This window comes from Pleurodeles waltl, chromosome 10 (genome assembly GCF_031143425.1).
Source record: "Pleurodeles waltl isolate 20211129_DDA chromosome 10, aPleWal1.hap1.20221129, whole genome shotgun sequence".
Lineage (NCBI taxonomy): Eukaryota > Metazoa > Chordata > Amphibia > Caudata > Salamandridae > Pleurodeles > Pleurodeles waltl.
In genome coordinates this window covers 32,458,616-32,483,008 of record NC_090449.1, presented here as the reverse complement: position 1 = coordinate 32,483,008, position 24,393 = coordinate 32,458,616, and the positions used below count along the sequence as shown (strand labels likewise).

Here is a 24,393-nt window from a genome sequence, read left to right as displayed (position 1 = left end):
CCTAAGATGATTGTTTGCCTTTTAATCAACATTTTGAAATGTTTCTTTTCTTTTACTGTTTTAAACAATAATTTATAGACAAACAGTGGCAAAGCCAACAGTTTTGCACCCACATTTTAAAGGCACAACTTGTAGCCTTTGTCAATCCTTTTTTAAACACGCTAATCTCATTGTAAGATCTGTAAACTTTTGATGATTTCTAAAATGGGATTTCAAACCCATACTGATTCAGTATTTCGAAAGGGCGTGTTGTAGGTGTCCGTTTCAAGTAGCGAATCGGTGTGCAACTTATTGAGGTTTTCCCACTGAAATCTAGTCGTAACATTTAGGAAATGTTGACAACCAAACTTAGATGGTAATACATTTGCTGAAGGGATTGTAAAAACATAACCTTTTGAGCAGTAGGAGGTGGTCCAGTGGATCACTGCCAGATGTCAAACTAACGTTTAAAAAAACCGAACAATTTTCTTTTTAAATGCAGCATTGTTCCATTAATGAAAAAGGTTATTTATTGAAAAAAATCTGTATTTTATTGAAATGCGGTCCCAGACATGATGGTCTGCTTAGACTACGAGGCTATCATACTTTTAATGGCCACCAACTGGAGTAAGTCACGTACCTCATTAAAATGCGTGGCCTACTCCGATCTGAAATGTAAAAAACAGACCTATTAGTACATAGGTAAGTTCATTAAATTCTTTACTCTTTGCAAAAGTACTGGTTGCAGACTGCGACCTGATTTTTAAAACCAGTAATTGGTATATCTGGTCTACTGTGCCCTCAGTATGAACAATAATGCCATATTCACCCACCCGTAATGGTATGATTTTAAATGCATGAGAGCAAATAGACTATTGATGTCAGCCTTAATGGCGTATCCCAGGTTACCTTGTGAGGTAGTATATGCACATAGGGTTTATAAGGCAATGTTGAATGAAAGGAAGCAAGAAATTAATAAAACTAACTGGGAGCGCTTGGTAGCTGCAACTGGACTAAGGAATTCACAGGAATTTTAGGCTAGTCCCAAGGTGTGTAAGCTAGGCTTTTGCGAAGTAATACAAATAACCTGTCACATAAGAGCTGCAGCATGGTTTAACTGTTTCTCACCTGTACATCGTAAGAGGGAGGGTTGGATTACCATCCATTCTGTCGGAGCCTAGAATATCTCACGCATTTTAGTTGAACATAACAGTAGAGGAGGTTAAGGAAACCATCTAACTTAGTCAGGACCATAAGGCGCTGGACGAGACAGACTGCTGATAGATTTAAATAAGTGTAATGTAGAATTATGGGCACCCTCCAAAGCTGTTGTTCTTCCTCAGTAATAGTACCAGTTTTGGAAAAAAGTAACCAGGGAGACGCAAGTGGTACCGCCCGCTATCATTTATGGATACTACAGTCGAGATAACTGGCAGGGTGAATTTCAATTGGGTGTGAGTACTGGCTCAAAGTAATAACATTTTAGATCCCACTCAATACAGATTAGGGAGCAACTGGGTATAGTTGAGCAGGGCCTTAAACTACATCTTATTCTGGACAAATACACCACCAGCAAGAGCTGGCCACTGTAACTAGCTGTTATGGATTTGTTAACAGCGTTGTTAATCAATTAACCACTCAAACCGTTGGAGACATTGCTAAAACCTGGCTTGGACCATACATCTGTTCATTTTTGCACTTGCTCCATGATAACTTCATAGAAAGGCTTAGATATGGGTACTCAGGAGCTCACAGGGCCTTTATCATTGGGTAGAGGCCTGTGTGCTGCCCTAGTTGATATGTTTTATATATTAACAATCGAACCCCGTCCTTGGCACATTACTTGTGTGATATTCCCATTGCCAATAACATATCACTACTGGCTCTGCTGTTTGCAGATGACACAGTGCTGACTGCACAAACACCTGATACTTTACATTTGTGGGTCAACGGATTTCTAGAATTCATGTCATATTTAGGCATTTGTTTTGATTCATCAGAGTCATAGACGACTCACGTCACCAACACCTGACTAAAGTTCACCAGACACCTACGTAAGTTAATAAATCTACTTTCTGGGTGCACACGCCTTATCCCACATTTAGGAATCTATAAAAGCCAGTGCATTCCAACTGTAAACTATGGCGCTGCGGTGTGGAGATTTGCAAATTGTACCAATTTATGGATAGAGGAAAACATTTCTCCAAGAGTGTGTTAGACAACCCCTTCATCTATTGGTCATGGGGAATTAGGTCTTACCTAAATGTGAGATCACATTAACTGGGCACCTTTAGCTTTGTGGCTTTCAGTCTAGAGTAATCCAGAGGCAACCTTTAATTATACCATCCTAAAGAACTGCCTACGCCTGTATAAGGCTTCTCTTCTTCCCTTGTTGGCTTATGTATCCGAAACCATAAATAGGGACAGGTTTATCCCAAATATTTAACAATCCGTCTTTAATGCAAGCACAAGATAAGAAGGAAGTGAAGGCACAGTACATGGTAATCACCTCAGGAGGGAAAAGGCTGAGACTGTGAGACCACTTTGAAAGAATACATTTCCCTGAACTGGACATGGTAATGGCTTTTAATAAGCGGTTGTCGCTTAGCAGATGGGAAAGGTCATTACTGTTTAGATGCCGGTCAGAGACAATTGTTTATCCATTTTATTTTCCTTTGCACTAACAACATGTTGTCATCTCTGTCATCTCAAATCTGTCCATGTGATCGCCACTGGATCCTTTCTACATTTAATGTTTTTCTGGTAATTTTAGGCACTTTTTTCTAAAAACCTTTGTATTTTCACATTTAAAACAATTCAATTACGCACAATGTAGAAAACAATAGTCAGAATATTACCTAATAATGCAGATATTTGTTTTAGCGGTAGTACTCATATTAAAACTGCAATATTTTCCTAACGTATGCTTTGGTAATTTTATATATTCCCTACATTTCCATGAATTGCCTTATAACTGTATATTTGATTTTATATGTGTGTCTGACATGCGAATAAAGTTTGTGTGGCTGAATGACTGCATATACTCGCTCAATGAAAATGCCATATTAAAAGATCACTCAGTGAAAATGCCATATTAAAATATCAAAAAGCTTCTCTAGATGATTTAATCAAAAAAGGTGTGCTTAAATTTTTTTATAACTGAAGCAGTAACTACACGAACAGGGCAACAAACACGTTAATGTCACAGAATCTTAATGACTATGACAGGGAAAAAATGTAATGGAAGTGAAGAACCAAATTAAAAAGCCAAGAATAGGGGGAATGGGAGATAATAAGCATGGCTGGAATTCATATGAAATATTATGAAACAGGTAAAAGGTCAAAATGTGCTTAAAATTTACAGAGCAAATATGTAATACACATCTGTTCTACTTTTAGTTGCTGACAAAATTGCTTACCTGATGGGTCTGAATTCAGCGGATTTGCTTAAAGCGCTGTGCTACCCAAGAGTCAAGGTTGGGAATGAATTTGTCACCAAGGGGCAGACGGTTAATCAGGTAAGTATGTTTTTTTGCATGTGTTTCCAAGAATAAGGATTATTTTTCTATTAAGAAAAATATCAACACATATTTTACTGATTACACTGTTTCAAGGTTAAATATGTAATCTTTCCTCCACCAGGTCTATAACTCTATTGGTGCACTATCTAAGTCTGTTTATGAAAAACTCTTCTTGTGGATGGTGATCCGTATCAACCAGCAGCTGGACACCAAGCAAGCCAGGCAGTACTTCATTGGAGTCCTGGATATTGCAGGCTTTGAGATTTTTGATGTGAGTTTAAGATACTTTGCCATAGAAGCATTCTGATACTATGATCGTAATGAATATCCATCAACTAAATTACCATTCTGTTCTAGTTCAACACCTTAGAACAGCTGTGTATCAACTTCACCAATGAGAAACTGCAACAGTTCTTCAACCACCACATGTTTGTCTTGGAACAAGAGGAATACAAGAAGGAAGGCATTGACTGGGAATTCATTGACTTTGGTATGGATCTGGCTGCGTGCATAGAACTTATTGAGAAGGTGGGTCACTTTGTGAATAACATAGTTTTAGAAAAACCCACTACAAATATGTGATTGTTCACCAATGTCTTCTATTCCTTTCAGCCCATGGGAATTTTCTCCATCCTTGAAGAGGAGTGCATGTTCCCCAAGTCTACAGACACATCCTTCAAAAACAAGCTGTACGACCAACATCTGGGCAAGTGCAAGAACTTTGAGAAACCCAAGCCAGGCAAAGGAAAGGCTGAAGCCCACTTCTCTCTGGTGCATTATGCCGGTACTGTGGATTACAATATCACTGGCTGGCTAGAGAAGAACAAGGATCCATTGAATGAATCTGTTATCCAGCTTTACCAGAAGTCCCCCATGAAAGTGCTGTCCATGCTTTACAGCGCTACTGCAGCAGAAATTGGTAAATATCATGCTATATTATATGCAAATAGTATAGTACAAAATTCCACAATAATAAAATTAAGTTATTATGACAGAATGTCCGATGCATTGAATATTTTTGATACTTTCAAATATTAGAAGCTGCAGCTTCATCTGCTGGAAAAGGAGGAAAGAAGAAGAAGGGCGGGTCCTTTCAGACTGTGTCAGCTTTGTTCAGAGTGAGTGTTAACAGCTAAATGTACCTCAGTGTGGGACAATTAGTCCATGGCACAATATATAAGATATTAGTACTTGAGAGTAGCTTGTTTCACAGGATATTTTAGAAGTGGGCTTCTGTGTCTGCAGTGTGTTAAACACTTGTATTTTCACCATTTCAGGAAAATCTGGGCAAGCTGATGACTAACCTGAGGAGCACTCATCCCCACTTTGTGCGTTGTCTGATTCCCAATGAGACAAAGACTCCAGGTAGAGCATCGCTTTGATGATTACCCATGCATACAGTTTTGGAATATCATTGTGTGGCATGTGAGCATTAGGTGAACTGATATGGTCTCTACTCTCTGCCTGCAGGTGTAATGGACAATCATCTGCTGATCCATCAGTTGAGATGTAACGGTGTCTTAGAAGGCATTAGGATTTGTAGAAAGGGATTTCCAAGCAGGATCCTCTATGGTGACTTTAAGCAGAGGTAAAAAGATTAGATTGCAAGTAACACCTGCCTAAAACATAACTGAATACATCCTGTCTTACGTAGATAAAACATGTTTTTACACAAAAGCTACAAAGAGCAAGGTTCCACGGGTTGTGAGTTTCTAAAAACGTGTACTATTCTTTATATTGTAAGTCAAGTATTATTGTTATCACATACAACAGTCACATAAAACCGCATGATAACACAGTAGCGTTTAATATTAGAACTATGTTAAGTAAAACAATGTAGCAGCACTTCTTCTTTTTTGAACAGACCATGAGACTAATGTTCATCATAATTTCTTTAAGGTACAAAGTGCTAAATGCAAGTGCTATTCCTGATGGTGCCTTCATTGACAGCAAGAAGGCTAGTGAGAAACTGTTGGGTTCCATTGATGTTGACCATACTCAGTACAAGTTTGGCCACACAAAGGTAGGAAATTATATACTTAATAAGTCATATAATGAGGAACATTAAGAATGTCAGTAGGTATTCATCATGCACATCTTCATTGAAGGTGTTCTTCAAAGCTGGCCTCCTGGGTACCCTAGAAGAAATGAGAGATGAAAAGCTAGCAGAGCTTATCACCCGAACACAGGCAGCCTGCAGAGGGTTCCTCATGAGAGTAGAATTCAGGAAGATGATGGAACGAAGGTATTTAATAAACTTCACTGTTTACTGAAATCTATATGAATGATCCACACTGAACCTTTCGTAACATCTTTGTTGTTTTTACCCCGAATAGAGAATCCATTATGACCATCCAGTACAATATAAGATCATTCATGAATGTCAAAACCTGGCCGTGGATGAAGCTTTATTTTAAGATAAAGCCTCTGCTGCAGAGCGCAGAGACAGAAAAGGAAATGGCAAACATGAAGGAAGAGTTTGAAAAGACAAAGGAAGCCCTGGCAAAATCTGAAGCAAGAAAGAAGGAACTGGAGGAGAAAATGGTTGTCCTTCTTCAGGAGAAGAATGATCTTGCATTACAGGTTCAATCGGTAGGTAAAAGTTCGTAGGTCAAAGACAATGACCTGTACCTTTACAAAATAAGTATTAAACTCATTTTGCATTTAATAATTTGTTAGGAAAGTGAAAACATTGCAGATGCAGAAGAAAGATGTGAAGGTCTCATTAAAAGTAAGATCCAACTAGAAGCTAAAGCGAAAGAGCTAACAGAAAGACTTGAAGATGAGGAGGAAAGTAATGCTGAGTTGACTGCAAAGAAGAGGAAACTGGAGGATGAATGCTCTGAGCTGAAGAAAGATATTGATGACCTTGAGCTCACTCTCGCCAAAGTAGAGAAGGAGAAGCATGCCACAGAAAATAAGGTAAATGTAGACAGATTGTTTACAGTATCATACACATTGCAAGTATGTTACTGCACCCTAAATTGTTTTTATTGATCTGAATGTTTTAGGTAAAGAACCTCACTGAGGAAATGGCAGTCCTAGATGAAAACATTGCAAAAGTTTCAAAAGAGAAGAAAGCTCTCCAGGAGGCCCACCAGCAAACTCTGGATGACCTACAGGCAGAGGAAGACAAGGTCAGCACTCTGACCAAAGCTAAAACCAAGCTGGAACAGCAAGTGGACGATGTAAGTATAAATTAAAAAAGATACTGTTTCAAAGAACATGGAAGGAAACCCTTTGTTGAAGATTAGATTTATTCTATGGTGTACAGTCCTTTACAAAAACCTTCTTTAATAATATTTACTACTATTTATAAAAAAACATTCTTTCATGTTGTTACATTTACCACCTTAATTAATTCACATAAAAGACATATCATTCTCCAAATGTTTTAGGCCACTTTTACAACATTGACAGAGTGTATTTAAACAGCAGAATGCACATAATTTCCGGGAAGGTTATTTAAGTACAAAGCAACTAATTGTATGACATTGCATCTTAGAGTAAAATGTAGTTAGAACACTTGCATATGGAGGCCAATTACAGGTAGCCAGGAGGAGCAGCTGTAGGTTTTCAGAGCTCCCTTTTGGTACTCTTAGTCTCACTGGCCATGAAAGGAGCATCATGAAATGAAGGCAAACACAGCTCTAGGAGTCTTCCTATCTGTGGTTTTTCCATACCTACGCAGTAGGCGATGCCGAGGAGCTATGGACCGGAAAGGCAGGTCAATCCTTGATGGCCTAGAGTACCAAATCGTTTGTAAACCCCTTTTCTTATTTGCTGAACATTTGGTGAACAGAAGATCATGCACTTGCATAATGTTGAATTGGTTCTTCTGAAAACTATAAGGTACTAAAAGAAATATTTGTCCTACAGTGGACACCTCTTTCATGGTTAACAGAGAATCTGACTTAGTAATAACTGATGATAAAAAAATCTTCTATTAGTATTGTACGTGGCAGAACACAAACAACTCCGTAAAACTGAAAGTTCTGTTGTATTGTTAAACAGATTCAGTAAGAAATGGTCAATTGTTTGAGTGGTTGTCAGAATTAATATGAATGGAGCCTTTGCAAGCTTAATAAATAATTTATCAACAAATGCTACATTACATTTTAATATATCTTCAAAATAAAACACCTTTCTCTGTAGTTAGTTAAAAAACTATTCAGTTGTGCAATATTTCTCAGTAACCTAGTACAACTTTTTAAAATAAAGCCTGCTCAAGTTTGACATTACTTCATATGTACGAAGTATTATTGAATCCATAACAGGAAGGGTAAGCCTGACACCAGGGGAACCTGAAGCCATTACTTCAATATACAATTACATATGATTCAGTCTAATTTTTGCTTATACCATGCTCAAATCTTCAGAAACGGATATTTGAGAAAAATCTAAAGTTTTACCAGACATTACGCTAAATCATTTGTGTTCATGCTCACACACATGTATACACACCCACATACAGACATAAGCAAACCTCTACCACTTTCTTCAAATCTGGCAAATAGTTTCTCTCCTTTGGCCTAATTTATCAGTGCTTTAATAGTCACCTGAATGAAACATTTCAACCAATGACAGTGTTTTTTATGGCATGGCTCACGTCATTATAGGATCCAAAATCACATACAAAAATGTTAAACCTATCAAATTCACACAGTATTAAGCCTGCTCAAACGGCGTATATGTGAATCCAGATAAGCTTGATAACACAGATATGAATAAACAAATGTTAAAAAGAGCACAAAACATCAGATCAAGCTACCTGTTTCTGTGAGCACCGATGAAGATGAAAACAAATAAATATTTCACAAACACGTCTGCCAAAATAGGACACTATATACTTTTGTCAAGTAAAGCTATATGCCATCATTCTCTCAAAAATGACCATAGAAATAGTCATGAAAAACTCAACCCTGTTCATCATCATAACAGTTAAGATATGAATTTAAATACTCAGCTTGAAGGGTCTTTGGAACAAGAGAAAAAACTTCGCATGGATCTTGAGAGAGCCAAGAGGAAGCTTGAAGGTGACCTGAAGCTGTCCCAGGAAACTGTGATGGACCTTGAAAATGATAAACAGCAAAGCGATGAAAAACTGAAGAAGTAAGTACATGCAAGGAGGAGCTGATATAAAGCTATGTTGTTCCAATGTTTCTAATCAAATATAGGAAATTTGCAAGACTGGGAGCTAGAACGTAGAAGAGCTACATATTGTTGACAGTTTTTCAATAACGTTTGATGTAAATTCCTTTACTAGGAAACTTTTTATTCAAATACAGACATTGCTGTCAGAGGATGGCAACATTGTAAAGATTGATATTGGCAACAATTTCTGTGTTTCCTTTTTTCTGTCTTCAAACTTTTCTCGCATAAAATTATTTTTGATGGAATTTGCTGTTTGTACAGGAAATCAGGGTAATTTAATCTGTGCAAAGGAACTTTAATTGTGTTATTCTTATTAAAGTTTTAATATGGCTAAACTAGCAGTTCTGAAGTCAGTCAATATAAAATGCAGTCTAGTACACATTTAAATATATTAACGCACATTTTTTTGTGAAAACCAGAAAAGACTTTGAATTAAGCCAAGTGCAGAGCAAGATTGAAGATGAACAATCTCTGGCAGCCCAGCTGCAGAAAAAAATCAAAGAACTTCAGGTACTGACTTTAATAGATAAATTGTCAGCTTAGTTAGCATTGACAAAGTCGGAAATGTTATCATTAGAATTTCATTCATAGAATGTGATATTTCAATTCTTAGGCACGCATTGAAGAACTGGAGGAGGAAATTGAAGCTGAGCGAGCAGCTCGAGCAAAAGTTGAGAAACAAAGGGCTGATCTCTCCAGGGAACTTGAAGAAATCAGTGAAAGGCTAGAAGAAGCTGGTGGAGCCACTTCTGCCCAGATTGAAATGAACAAGAAACGCGAATCAGAGTTCCAGAAAATGAGGCGAGACCTGGAAGAATCAACCCTTCAGCATGAAGCTACTGCTGCTGCCCTTCGCAAGAAGCATGCAGACAGTGTTGCAGAACTTGGGGAGCAGATCGACAATCTGCAGCGGGTCAAACAAAAGCTGGAGAAAGAAAAGAGTGAATACAAAATGGAAATAGATGACCTCGCCAGCAACATGGAGAATGTATCCAAATCCAAGGTAAGCCAATGGCAAGTAATCTTCTCATCAGTAAATATTGTTCTCTAAAGGCTTCCAGTTCTAATTCAATTCCTCTTATTCCACAGGCAAACCTTGAGAAGGTGAGCCGTGTACTTGAGGATCAACTCAGTGAGATTAAGGCCAAAAGTGATGAGCATCAACGTCTTATTAATGACCTCACTACACAGAAGGCACGCTTCCAGACAGAAAACGGTAGGAATTTCAGTTGTAACCTCTGTAGGCGATACCAGTTTGTTCAAGTACAGCACACAAGTTCACATTTGCACCTAGATTTTTCTTACTAAGGACAATTCAGAACTGGTCAGAGGCACTATATTTAAGGTAAAAACCCTTGCTGTAACTACAATGGACACTAAAGGCTAGCCACTGGACTACAGTCAAGCAGAGCATTGTCTGACTAGAATTCAACAAGAGATACTTGCCCCACCTTTGTAACAAGTTCCATATATAAACCTAAATGTGCCACTCTACTATCAATCACCATCAGTCTCACCAGGACATGGCCACAAGTACATTTACACTTCATAGGTGCAAATTTGGAATTAAGACTGAAAACAATCTCAAATCCTGCAATGCCCCAATAGGTTATTAATGTTCTATGCATTAGACATGCTAGGTTGACACCCCCAAGTCCCTCACTATACCAGGAGTTGATTTAGTCCACTGAATGCACAATGTAAATATCTCAACTTATTCATCAGCAGACATGTAGCATACACATAGTACAGCTTTACACATTAGTATTTCATAAATATTATTGAGTATGGCACCAGAATCTCATGGCCTAACTACAGTCCTACAAGAATAACGTGTCCGACATACCTACAAAAACAGCACCATACTGGAGTTACTAATACTAAAATGACAGTCAACAAAGCAATACTGTTTTAAACATGTTTTTGTGTCAGACAATATTTTTGCTTTTAGCAGTTCGACCTACAAATTATTATTGTTAAATTTCAAGAATGAGTGAGGAGTGAAATTCAGCTATAGGTAGCAGTACTGAATCTAACTGGGCAAAAGTTTAATTTCTGTCACACAATAGGGCTCATATCTAACGGTCTCTTAGAAACATTAAACTCAGAATCCCAGAGGCCATTTCATTACTAAGGAAATACATTTATTTAGGTTTCACACTCTAAAGGGATTGCACACAGCTCAGCCAAATATTCAAATGTGTTGTAACCTTACTTATATGGTTATCTATTTTTATTAAAAGGTGAACTCTCCCGCCAAGTGGAAGAAAAAGAATCTTTGATCTCTCAGTTGACAAGAGGGAAGCAAGCCTTTACTCAGCAGACAGAAGAACTGAAGAGGCAGCTGGAAGAAGAGACAAAGGTATCTTACTTTCGGACTATATTACTAACTGCGTTCCATGCAAGCATTACTGCTTATAGTTGAAGTCTTATAGATTACCAAAACATCCACTTGGGCATCATTGGACATAAGAGACAAAAACAGCACAGCACATCCTTATGACCCCCTTCCTCTGACAGGGTGCTTCTGTAGGAACCAAAACACAGAGACCTGCAGACGCTCTCAGATTCATCTTAAAACCTACACCATTTGCAATATTCCAGAAGTGTAAAAGTAAAGAATTGGGGGCTGATTTAGATTTAGGCAGAGAGGTTACTCCGTCACAACGGCGATGGAAATCCCGTCCGCCAAAATGTAAATCTTTCCTATGGGATTTACATTTCAGCAGACGGGATATCCGTGACGTTTGTGACAGGGTAACCCGTCTGCGAAAATCTAAATCAGACCCTTGATCTTGAACTGCTGTCTATAGGTCTGAGATAATACACACTTACAAGATGGTAATCTTTACATAAAAACGGTCCATCACTCGCCTTTCATCCTCCAACCTGAGTTCCAGGTTAGAGTTGGTTCATCATTTTCCAAGCTCCCAGGATGACAGATGTGCTTTTCAAAATGGTTGACACTATCTACAGGACACAAATGTAATTGTTCATTTTAACATTAGCAATTACTGAAGAATATTTCATGTTGGAACAAAGAGATCCCTTAACCGCATATGTGCAAGAAGAAAGACAGACCAATTTGAACACTAAGGATGGGCAACTGCTACTTGTGGGGCAGGTTTTCACATTTGGGTGTCTGTGGTTTTGTCAGTAAGACAGCAGTGTTACCCAGGAAGTCTTAGAGGTTGCCATTACACAATCACATGTGTACAAACAAACTAATGTTTAAGTCCAGGAGGGTCACAACAGGGCTATGAGTGGCATAAGGCTCATTCAGAGTACAGTATAAGTAAACTTTCTGATATCCTGGTACATGGAGACAGGAAAGATACCATTGGTACACAAACAAGGATTCCCTAGGAATTGTCTCGAAACAATTAAAACACTTATGGATCACTATTTGATGTTTTGCACAATCACAAGTGTGGGAGACCCGCAGTAGATCAGCACATCTCCTTTACTGAAAAACGTGTAGTTTCCCTGCCTCATTAAGAGGTTTGAGACGCACCAGGTTTACACCGGCAGAGCCTCAGCAGTTCAGTTAGCATGAACCCCTGACCTGGCAGCACATCTAAGACTCTTATTTAGGATAGTGCAACCATCTTTGGAATTCCCTGTCTATGACAGCCATGCATAACAGGGCAGTTAAGTCAAACAATGACCTCAATGCACGGGGTGATGAACGTTTTTAAGAAATATCTTTAAAGATTCCCAATTTGTTTTTAGCAGTGTTAAGTGGCTTCACTGGAGCTGCAACTCTAGTGCCTCTCTGGAGGGGTCTTTAAAATGGGTGAGCGATCCTCTTTCAGAGTGAAAACTACAGCTTGTGCTGTATTGGTGGGACAAATGCCCCTGACAACTATTTAAAAATGGTGTATAGGGGACCTAACTTTGCTTAGTGTCTAGCTTAGCCAGACTCCCTATTACAAAATAAAGGCTAGCCCTTGTATTGATGATTAAATGAAGAATCTCAATATCACATCATTTCTAAATAGAACCAGCATAATACACCCACTAAGATAAAATATAATATGGAACACGGTGCTTCACCAGTCTGTTTGCAGGATAGATCTACGGGCCAATGTACTGAAAAGTTGTGTTTGCAACCTTGGCATTTGAATAATCACTGTGTTTGCAACTGGAAAAATGGTGATATACAATGTACTAAAGCCATTTTGCAGATCAGCCTTTCAAACTCGTAAAACAGAATTTGTAACCCATTGCGAATCGTAATTAGGAGTCAGAGGAAAGTGCGTCCCCTTTTTAATTGAGTCACGATTAAATGTATGAATGTTTTTACTACAATCTCAGGCAAAAAACATTGACACGTTACCGACTCCTCATAGGAGATGATAAATGATTCACTGATGGGAAATGTGTGGGATGGCCTGGGGGAGCAGACAGTGGTCCAGGAGACTACTGTAGTCTCCACTTGAGATTCTCCCAAGCGAGGAACCATTTTTTTTTACAAGCAGCACCCATTTCTATAAGAGATATGAGCTGCTTTGAAAGAAAATATTTCAGGCTATCATATCTGAATAAATAGCAGACTGCAGAAAGCCACAAACGGCGCCCTGCCATTTATTAGGCAGCTCACTTTGCGACCCTCTGCAAATTGAAAATTTGTGATGACACCTATTCGTACATTTATTGCATGGCAAAGTGCAGCCCTGTTTGGAAACCAGTAGGTGTACTGTCCCTCATGCCTGTTTTTCGCATTGCCATAGTACATTGGCCTATTGGTTACTTCATTGAACTGACAATTATTCAAATATGTATCCAAACCAAAAGCTGGACTACTACCTTCATGGAAAATGTCAAAAATCATTCTAGATGACTGGCGTATACGTTTATGTCAAAATGCTATTTCGTAACACAGGTGGTGCTGTGACATATCAAAGTATTAAGATGATCCTGGGACAGTGAACACCTTCATTTCTAAGGAGACAATAAATCAAATAATTAAAAAAATAGGAAACAATGAGAACACACAAAAATCACTGCATTTTGAAAACTCTTGGTCGTTGTAGGTAATTACGGCAAATACTTATTTTCATTGTTTCACTGCTAAGCTGTATTCAAGGGCTTGTAACAGGACACAAGTGAGATGCATGGAGTAAGTTGAGTTGTAAGCAAGAAGACAAGCAGGCGAGAACCATCCTCAAAAATTTCCCCTTTTTGAAAACAGGTTAATACGGAAGACTCTTTCACAGTGTTGACTCTTAGCAGGGGTGTGAGTGAATGTGAATTTACCGTTTTAATCTGATCACAGGCCAAGAATGCCCTGGCACATGCCTTACAATCTGCTCGACATGACTGTGATTTGCTCCGTGAACAATATGAGGAGGAACAGGAAGCCAAGGCTGAGCTCCAGCGCGCTCTGTCCAAAGCCAATGGGGAAGTTGCCCAGTGGAGGACCAAGTATGAAACCGATGCCATTCAGCGCACAGAGGAACTGGAAGAAGCCAAGTATGTTCAATTTAGCAAGAAGGTACATGAACATGAATGGCTGTTTTTATGATCCACAACATTCTTATTTTCTTACAACATTGCAGGAAAAAGCTTGCTCAGAGACTACAGGATGCCGAGGAACAGGTTGAAGCTGTGAATTCCAAGTGTGCATCCCTGGAAAAGACCAAGCAGAGACTTCAGTCTGAAGTGGAGGACCTCATGGTCGATGTGGAGAGAGCCAACGGTGCTGCTGCTGCTCTCGACAAGAAACAGAGGAACTTTGATAAGGTAACATCTGACACCAAACTTCACAGCAAGTCTGAAGTGTCCCTTGCAATTGTGATTTGTGGTATACAATTTAAAACTTCTTTTACCAGGTCCTAGCAGACTGGAAACAGAAGTATGAAGAAGGTCAGGCTGAATTAGAGGCAGCGCTAAAGGATGCCCGATCCTTGAGCACTGAGGTGTTTAAAATGAAGAACGCCTATGAAGAGTCTCTGGATCACCTTGAAACCCTGAAACGTGAAAACAAGAACCTGCAACGTAAGATTCTCCCTTGCATATAATGGTAGCCAAAATTACAATAATTCTGTCAATTATAAAGATAAGACAATGCAAATAAGTTGTACTGAAAATAAGGAGCTAATAATCAGGCCCCTGATGTAAATAAAAGTTTCTATGTCTTCTGGGCATGAAAACAGACACCATTAACCTTTCCAACTAATACCGACATGATTATATTGTATATACGGTGCTGGTCAGTTATAGGTTGCATAAAAAACATTTTCGCCAATAAAGTGTAATGCACACATTAAAGCGTTACTACTTTACGTCTGTTTACTCTGTTTCTATTGTAGAGGAGATCTCGGATCTTACTGAACAAATTGGGGAAAATGGAAAATGCATCCATGAATTGGAAAAATCCAAAAAACAAGTTGAACAAGAAAAGAGTGAATTCCAAGCCGCCCTAGAAGAAGCTGAAGTGAGTGAAGACTATTATTTTGGCAATAACCAATTAACTCGAATGACCTATTGATTAGTATAAATATAAAGATTAAAATGCTCTTTACCTCACTAATGTTTATTTTTGTGTTCTAAAAGGGATCACTGGAACATGAAGAGGCCAAGATCCTGCGAATCCAGCTTGAGCTGAACCAGATCAAGGGAGAGGTAGACAGGAAGGTGGCAGAGAAAGATGAGGAGATTGAGCAGCTGAAGAGGAACAACCAGAGAGCTGTAGATTCTCTACAGGGTACATTAGACTCTGAGATCAGAAGCAGGAATGATGCTCTGAGGCTGAAAAAGAAAATGGAAGGAGATTTGAATGAAATCGAGATTCAGCTCAGTCATGCCAATCGCCAAGCAGCTGAATCACAGAAGCAGCTCAGGAATGTACAGGGTCAACTCAAGGTATTGTTATTTAAATTAGCCCATGCTATATTTCTGCTTTCTATCTTTAGCGTTTAATTTTTTTTGCTATACTCGTTTTTAGCAAAATACTTATATTACTAACCAGGCTTTAAACTGTAGAATGGTCTCCAATAGTAATCACATTATATTTTATTAAAGGGTGGACTCGATATGTAAAGTATTTTTGTGAGTAGGTGTGGTTTACTCCTCACACATGTTGCTTAGTCCCTAATTTCTGCCACACGCACTGTTACAAATGGTAGTGTAAGCCGGACTACATGTTTATACTAACATTTTACTCATGCTGTTATTTAAATCTACTATTGCATGTGAGCTTTGTGCTTATGTTTGCTGAAGTCATACATGAACTGCACATCCAGCATAAGAAAATACATACCAAAAACGAGAGAGGGATAAGTACAGCCTGAGATTGTGCCTCACTCAAGAACATGCATTGCATCATTTACAAGTATACACACAGGATCATATAATCCCCAGACAATATTAATAAGATATTGCTACTCGCTGAGAAGTTATTTTACTATATAGAGAAGCAAGACATGTGGGCGAATTAAATTCAAGTCCAAGATCTCTTGCGATGTCCTTTGTAGGTGTTGCAAGGTTTTTTATATTTCTTATAACAGACAGTGAACGTCAGACACTTCGTACATTCACATTCAACATTTATTGCTATCTTTAATGCAAGGCATATTTTCCAGTAGGTAGATAGAACGAACATTGAAATACGGTCTGTAGAAATTATATTAACTGCTACATAGCTCCCAATTTGTGACAAACAAATGTTTATAGAACTTGATGGTTTCACGGAAGTCACTTAGAAAGAACGTTAGTTTCCCGATGTAACATTTACAGGCACCAGTTGATAGATTTATGCTCTTCAGTCCTGACCTCCAACAATGCACTTTAATCAACAAAGGACCATCAATATTTTGTTATCTGCTAATGGGTGTGAACTTAGAGAAAGGTTTCTGACAATGAGGAGTATTAAAAAGAAGAGTTTTAGTGGAAGTTGAAATTATTCTGGGTGGTAGTCTAGTACAAGGTATAGTGATGTTAGATCTTAACTGTTATGAATCAATTTGAAAAAGATACGTCGTTTATTTTACCACAGGTGGTCAGTGATGTCACAACTGGAGTGAGTGGAAACCTGTGTACATTTTTATGTAGACTGTTCTGTAGGTTGTGAGATCTTTTTGTGCTCTAGAGGTGAATCCACAATTTCCTACATTATTGCAGCTACATTTAGATGTCCTTCAGTGAGAAATCCTTTATATTGCCGCACAGTTGTTTATTGACAAATCCAATATATTCATTGCTAGCTATGAGTTGCATATACTTCAATTATTATTTGTCATGTCAATCATTCGCTCAAGAATACGTTTAATTTATTTGAAGTGTATTTATTTTCTGGAAGGATGCACAACTTCATCTTGATGATGCTGTTAGAGGACAAGAGGACCTGAAGGAACAGGTGGCTGTCATTGAACGCAGAAACAACCTGCAGCAGGCAGAAATTGAAGAGATGAGGGCTGCCCTGGATCAGACAGAACGATCTCGCAAAGTTGCTGAACAAGAACTTCTTGATGCAAGCGAACGCTTACAGCTCCTCCATTCACAAGTACAGCTTATCTTTTACATTACACAACATGCCAACATAAGGTGTTGCTTGTAATATAGGATAAACAGTGAATTAATGGCTAAATTTATTTTTAGAACACAAGTCTCATCAACACCAAGAAAAAGCTTGAGAGTGAAAGCTCTCAGCTCCAGGGTGAAGTAGAGGAAGCCATCCAGGAAGCCAGGAATGCCGAGGAAAAAGCCAAGAAGGCCATCACTGATGTAGGTTTCTTCTTAAATTACTTAATAAATAAAGCTTTAAGTATGTTTTATTTGTGTTTTAAAACACCCCAAAAACAATAGGGCCCTGATTACAAGTGCACATGATAAATAACAATATCACAGGGCATGTTATCTATTGAATGTGATGAATAATACTTGTTACAAATTGGTGGGGAATAATGTGGATTCTGGTATTTAATGCACTATAATCTGCTTGATACAGTAAATATCATATGGTTTTCCCCCATTAAACTTGGGCAGGTTTGACCAACTGAAAGTTAATGAAGGTTAAGTTATTTAATGCAGTCAATAATTATTGGATGCATTAAATACCTACCAACTCGTAATTCTAACCCCTGTGTAAATATGGGCTTACCCACGGGTCGGAATACATCGAGCACTTCATAGAAATGAATCCTCACCAGATATGACACAGCAGCAATCATGCCAACTATTCACTAAGGGGCCCCAAAACATCCACGACCCCACTATAGCTACAACCTGCTAACATCACCATCAGCACCACCCTGACCCACATCACCAACACCTTAATCATGTCCACCACTTTTTCAAATGAATGGAACCTTGAAAAAATCAATGCCATCCTCAAAAAGCCCACAGCCCATCCAAATCAACTGAACAACTGCGTCGTTCCCTGGAGGACAAAGCCACTTGAAAATACTCGTCCAATCTGGCAAATAACTAAATGTGGTAGATTTCCTGCATTTCTTTGGAGGATGGGAACATTTGCCTCAATGGTGAATGGAATGTTGGCCTTCTGAGTTACTTATCAAGCCATATGTCTGTATTCTGGATGACCGCCTTTCTGAACCTTAGGATCATTATATGAGGCCACACTTTTTAACAGAGTGGTGGTTTGTAAATTATTTCCCTCAAGAGTCTGAAGTTATAAATCAGTTGATAGTTCACATTTTCTGGTCACCAACTCATTATTTCTGATAACACAGCAGCGAATGTCACTTCGTCTTAAAATATTTTTATTATGGGGAATGTAAATTATTGGTTGAAGCAAATCTCACTTCCAAAAGTTCAGAATTCTTGAGTGGCACAGGAGATTGTAATTGCGATAAACTCCCACATCCACTAAATAAGAGGGACACAGCATATACTCACATCTTAGAGCCTTTCCTTGTGTTAATTTCAGGAAAGTATTTCCTTTCCACTCACTTGTCAAAACTGGGATACTTATTTTGTCTTCCAGTTTCGCACGTCACTGATGTTCTGCTAAACATTACAAACTTCACTCAATCCAGAAAGAATGATGAGCCATTCCCCATAAACTGGCAGTCTGTATATTCCACAAAAGCCTTTATATTGGTTGATGTTTTAGCTGGCTAATGCCAATTAAAGGTCTGTCACGTGACAATTCTGGATGTTGGTCTATGCTACATCAATTTGAACCAACTTTCAGGTGCAATTTCATGCTTACAAATATGTTAACCAAAGTGTAAAAAACAATTTCATCAAACGTGTACTTATGGTCTAATAAATGTACTGGAGAATTTGTGTATTCTGTCTAATGTAGGAGTGATGACTTGTCTGTCGAGTCACCCTACTTGTTTTGCTTCAGTGTTCAAAACTCCACTGCAATTCTGAAGTAGAGGATTTCCCTCATTCATTTGATATCCAGAATCTCAGAGACTGTCTCTTATCACTTCCCTTTTTCAGGCTTTAACATCTATCAAATGTTATTTTTATGAATCTGCTGTTTCTAGTTATCAGTCGGGAGCACCAGGAAAATAAACTTTTAGGATGAACACTACTGCTGAAAAATACATTTTCTCCATCCAACTTTCTAACTTTAGGCCCATTTTCCAGCTGCCATTTCTGGATACCTGTTTTTAGCCTGCTGCTACAGCTTTATGCAGGGTCCTGTAATATCCTAGAACCATTAAAGATGCGTTTTGATCTGGGAAGGAATATGAAAGTAAATGTAGCATAGGTAGCAGAAGAACTGCTCAAGTATGCAAATAATTATGGCGATGTGTAGTTAGTCAGACTGGTGCAGTTAACTGCCTCCACTGACACAACTGAGAAAATCTATGCAAAGATTTTTTGGAGTGAAAGAATACACTTAAAATTAATTGAGGAAAGTTCTCAAGACATGCTTTTATCTTCAGTAATTTGATAAATACATAATCCTGTTGCAATTTTGTAGGTGTTACCACACTAAAAAGTGTTTTCACAAAAAACTATTAAAGTGCTTGAAAGGGAAATGTGTCCTCTTCAGTACTAAGTCCAATCTTATGCTTCTATGAAGGCTGCTTTGATGGCGGAGGAGCTTAAGAAGGAGCAGGACACAAGTGCCCATCTTGAGCGCATGAAGAAAAACCTGGAGCAGACTGTGAAGGACCTGCAGCATCGCCTGGATGAAGCTGAGCAGCTCGCAATGAAGGGTGGGAAAAAGCAGCTCCAGAAACTGGAGAGCAGAGTGAGTTACACAGCAAAGATTAAAAACTGTGGCCCTCATTATAAGTGTGGCTGTCTAAAGACCACCACACTAGCAATGGCGGTCAGATTGCCTCAGACAGGCTGGTCTGACCACCCTATGATGACCGTGGCAGAAGTGCCACAGCCTGACCGCCGGCACCGCCATGTTGCAACCTTTCGTCAGCTTGGCGGTTTCAGCGGTCGCAATTCACCAGGGCAGTGGTGCTTGCAGCACTGCCCCTGGGATTACGAGTCCCCTTTCTGCCGGCCATTGCATGTCGGTCTCACTGCCATGCAAAGGCTGATGGAAAGGGGGTGTCGGGGCCACATGGGGGTCCCTGCATTGCCCATGCACTTGGCATGGGCAATGCAGGGGCCCCCATGGACAGCCCTGTCGCGCTTATAAGCCGGCTTCAAAGTTGTGGTGAGTGTTCCACTGGGCCAGCAGGTGGAAATGCTGTTTTTGTCCGCTAGCCCAGCAGAAAACTCCTAATAGGGCTGCAATCACACCGCCACTGGCGGTATGATGGCACCGCGGCTTCGGCGATCTTTGAAAAAGACCGCCAAAGTCATAATGAGGCCATGAATGTGGAGATCAGTGACAGACGACTATAATCTTATCAAATCCCTTATCAGGTCCATGAACTCGAGAATGAGCTGGAAGCTGAACAGAAACGTGGGGCAGAAGCTATTAAAGGTGTCCGCAAGTATGAAAGGAGAGTGAAAGAACTAACATACCAGGTATGTATAATTAATCACAATGAAGTTAAACCTTATTCATAAATAAACAAAACTCCAAACAATGTATTTCTATTTATTCATAACAGAATAACATATTTTAGGATTATTTTATTAAGAAAACTAAAATAGCTTATAAATTTGCAAGGCTTCCCATTTCACCAATTCAGCTGTTGATAAGAATAAATCCTATTAATTAATCCAACACTTCTTGTAATTATAGTCTGAGGAAGATAAGAAGAATGTCCTGAGACTGCAAGACCTGGCAGACAAACTGCAGTTAAAGGTTAAAGCCTACAAAAGACAGGCCGAGGAAACTGTAAGTTTTGCAGTATTTCTATCTTACCCTTTTATACAGATATTTTCCAATCATACATTTCAGTATTATTGCTGATAAAATCAAAACAAGCTGCATTAGACAAGTGTGCCATAACCGAAAATGTGCTTACCTTTTATTATTCTATACATCAATTGTTATGCTAACAATCTAATGCACCTGACAAGTCATGAACGGGAGAAAAGAGTGCCAATGCTTTTCCATGACAGCCTGCTAGCATTGCAGGATTTATCTTTCCTTCCCTTCTACTCCCTGAATATTGGTACAGTCTCTTTAATGACATGATAAACCAGAAGTTGGAAGGGCTTCTAACAGACACACTGGGGAACTATTCAATGCTTTGTTGCTAGCTGACGAGAATGCCCAGGTTTTAGATATAATTGTGGCAGAGGTCTAACTAAGAAGTAGGTATCTTACAGCAGGTAAATGTTTATGTTTCCCTCACTGAAACCGGTGCTTATGCCACCTGTCTAAGCTGTCTGAGTCACAGATTGTCATCTAGGATGCATGGTTATCAATTGACAAATGAATCAAATTATGCTGAGGCACACAGAATTTAACAGCAGAAGATAAAGGGATTGGTAAGTAAAGTGCAAACATATAACCTCCCTTAAAAGCCCCCATTATGAGTAGACAGATAATTACTGATGTGCAGTAGCTCCTTTTACCACATATATTGGAATTATGAGCTTTGCATTTTTCTATCATACCCGGAATGTAACCAGTATGATAAAATATGCACGCTCTGTTAAATTGTGGCAGGCTAAACCTGCCAGAGTTTAAAGGGAGAACGCTCTCTAGTAAATCTATAACTTACAGATTTTGTTGGGATAAGCAACACAATCCACAAGTGAAGCCCTGTTTCAAGGGGGAACTGGTAATAGGTGCTACTTATTGCACCCGATGTGGCCTGTAGTCTTGCTAATTAGCAGGTATGATTATAATCACATCTAACACGGACGGGACACTTGTAATAAGGGCCTCATGGCAGACAGAGTCGTGTCCCTCAGGGTGGAGGAGGACATTACCTGCTCCATCCTGATATTACTTCCAACGCTTTCTTTTGAAATAGTAAACTTCCACTAAACCTTTTTTGTTTTCAAACACAAACTCCTAAATTAGTAGTTTTTTTTTTAAATCAAAACATGAATGACCCCACACCCTGGCTGTTTTCTCCCAGAGAGAGTTGGTTACTATAGATTTTTTCGGTCCCATCCCTGCCAAGTGTTTTCCTGGAGTGACAGACAGTAAAAAAAAAACACTCCACCATCCACTCTAAATAAGGCAGGCAGTGTAACGTCTTTCCTCCACTGGTCCCTACTCCTTTGGGCTTTCAGAGGAAGTATTTAATAGACAGAGTTAATGGGGGATCAGTCAATAGAATACTTAAGGTCTGCCTGTTTCTAAATGAGGGGGTGGACCAAGTGTTTGCAGGGTAGATTACGCCATCGCATTTGAGATGGAGTACCTTGCCTGTAAAACTCTAAATCAATCCCTTAGCGTCTGCAATAGTATGTTTATTCACAATTTTAGTTTCCAATTTAAGTCCAAGAAGGTTGATTTTAAAGTCTATTCACATGTTTTAACTACATTCTATTAGGTACAAATGCTGCACACTGAACTGGTTTACGTGTTTGTAATGAACAATGCCAAACATGACACATATATTTATATATAGTGGAGGAAAGTGGTAAGGATATACAGCTGATAGAGTGATGGAACCATAGCAGATATACAAAAGTTCTCTCTTCAACAAACCAAAGACAGAAGTATGACCGATCAGATACGTGCCAATGTCCATCATTTCTATTTTAAAAACATTTTAAAATGTGGATATTGTGTGGCTCCATTAAATGTTTAACTTTGTAATTTGCATAACATATTCCGGAGTAAGTGCAAATACATTGGTATTGTTGATTTTTTGCAATTAGGAGGAACAAGCTAGCGCTCATCTGAGCAGATTCAGAAAAGTGCAGCATGAGCTTGAAGAAGCCGAGGAAAGGGCTGACATTGCAGAATCCCAAGTCAATAAACTTAGGACCAAGAGTCGTGATGCTGGGAGCAAGGTAATATATATGAAGCACAAGGCATTTTGTTCTCAACTCAAATCTTTCTTCATTCCATGAGTTAATCTATCCGTTTCACCTAAAATTACATTTTGACAAGATTAAACATGATCAAACCCTAACTGCAAAGCTCCAGAATTAGAAGCACTTTTTTCTGTCATCAAATGCTACACTGAAAGCCTCCAGTAATAAGGGGGGGGGTTTACACAAAAGGGTTATACAAGGAGTAGTAAAATCTTGATAATTCCAGGAAGGTATATGAAAGAGTTATATCATCAACAATCAAAGCCCACTAGAGCATAACAAGTTAACCTTAATTAACATATAGGTATCGATGTCCTCAAAGTGTCAGATTTTGTTGCAGTCATGTGAGAGTGTTAATGCATTAGCGAATGAGAAAATGATAACATCTATCTTTGATCATTTCGGATAAAAACATTGAATCATAAACGATCATCAAACATAATAGAGTGGGTTATATTCATTAAAGTGAAGATAAATCTGGGCAACATTGCTGGAAGCTTCTCAGTTTATTCTTTTTTGAGGTGTTTGACTAGTTTCTCAGTATCAGTAGGCTTAGTATAGCAATCACATATCCTGCAGATGACAAACGTTTCTATGTGACTGTCACATAACTCTTTTAATACATTTGATCTATTTCCCCCCTAGAAAACAGAAAGCGAAGAGTGATCATGTTTCCCTCAACAAGCGAAGAAACAGAAATCTGCAAAATGTAAATTTCTTGTTCTTTGAACACTTTTATGTATGTTGTATTTTTTAATGTATATCTCTGTCACAATTAAAGCTTTACCAAGCTGTCTGGCTGATGTATCCCTACATCATCATTTTCCACTTTATCATCTCATGAGTAATTCAATGAGAGTTTTTTGATGATTCAACAGAAATTTAATTTGGTCAACAAACACCTCTGACGTTCCTGAATATACACACTAAGAGTCTACAGTATACACACCCAAAGAATGAGAGAGAGAGTGTGTGTGTGTGTGTGAGTGACTCACTGATATTTTGTTTTGGAACACTGAATGTCATGGACTAACCAATGAATAAAGCAGGCCATTGTAAACCGGATTCTGTTAGTCCTCAGTAGCTACTGGGGCAAAAGGGCGAATTGCACGTGTCATCCTGGCTCAACTGCTATATCGCTACCTCAAAGAAGCCAGTGTTTGATTGCTGCAGATATATGCAGTTTACTACATTCCCAAAAGAAAATTGTTTATGTACATCTGCATCAACCACACATATAAGCTACTTTTTTCTCTAAGCCTACAGGTATAATAATGTTGTTCACATAGTTACAATGATTCGGCTGGTGACAAACAAGGTGGATGCTAGAATGAAACCTAGTATCTTAACTTACCAATGTACTTGAACAGGCTCAATGAACAGATGGGATGTTTGA

At 38.8% G+C, this 24,393-nt stretch overlaps 1 protein-coding gene across 1 annotated transcript in view; it reads left to right on the top strand.

Moving 5' to 3' along the window:
* Positions 1-23,795, top strand: part of LOC138260984 (myosin-4-like) — a 34,228-nt gene extending 10,433 nt beyond the window's left edge. Inside the window, exons 12-40 of the mRNA XM_069209552.1 lie at positions 3,379-3,497; positions 3,622-3,771; positions 3,858-4,028; positions 4,113-4,419; positions 4,539-4,618; positions 4,778-4,865; positions 4,971-5,088; positions 5,400-5,523; positions 5,609-5,745; positions 5,837-6,092; positions 6,180-6,422; positions 6,512-6,688; positions 8,467-8,612; positions 9,074-9,164; positions 9,268-9,657; positions 9,744-9,870; positions 10,898-11,016; positions 13,933-14,129; positions 14,216-14,399; positions 14,489-14,654; positions 14,969-15,093; positions 15,213-15,521; positions 16,957-17,160; positions 17,256-17,381; positions 19,663-19,833; positions 20,469-20,573; positions 20,794-20,889; positions 22,839-22,973; positions 23,643-23,795. Coding sequence (XP_069065653.1) covers positions 3,379-3,497; positions 3,622-3,771; positions 3,858-4,028; positions 4,113-4,419; positions 4,539-4,618; positions 4,778-4,865; positions 4,971-5,088; positions 5,400-5,523; positions 5,609-5,745; positions 5,837-6,092; positions 6,180-6,422; positions 6,512-6,688; positions 8,467-8,612; positions 9,074-9,164; positions 9,268-9,657; positions 9,744-9,870; positions 10,898-11,016; positions 13,933-14,129; positions 14,216-14,399; positions 14,489-14,654; positions 14,969-15,093; positions 15,213-15,521; positions 16,957-17,160; positions 17,256-17,381; positions 19,663-19,833; positions 20,469-20,573; positions 20,794-20,889; positions 22,839-22,973; positions 23,643-23,663 — 4,682 coding nt within the window. The 3' untranslated portion in view covers positions 23,664-23,795. The remainder of the gene's footprint in view (positions 1-3,378; positions 3,498-3,621; positions 3,772-3,857; positions 4,029-4,112; positions 4,420-4,538; positions 4,619-4,777; positions 4,866-4,970; positions 5,089-5,399; positions 5,524-5,608; positions 5,746-5,836; positions 6,093-6,179; positions 6,423-6,511; positions 6,689-8,466; positions 8,613-9,073; positions 9,165-9,267; positions 9,658-9,743; positions 9,871-10,897; positions 11,017-13,932; positions 14,130-14,215; positions 14,400-14,488; positions 14,655-14,968; positions 15,094-15,212; positions 15,522-16,956; positions 17,161-17,255; positions 17,382-19,662; positions 19,834-20,468; positions 20,574-20,793; positions 20,890-22,838; positions 22,974-23,642) is intronic.
* The last annotated feature ends 598 nt before the right edge of the window (positions 23,796-24,393 follow it).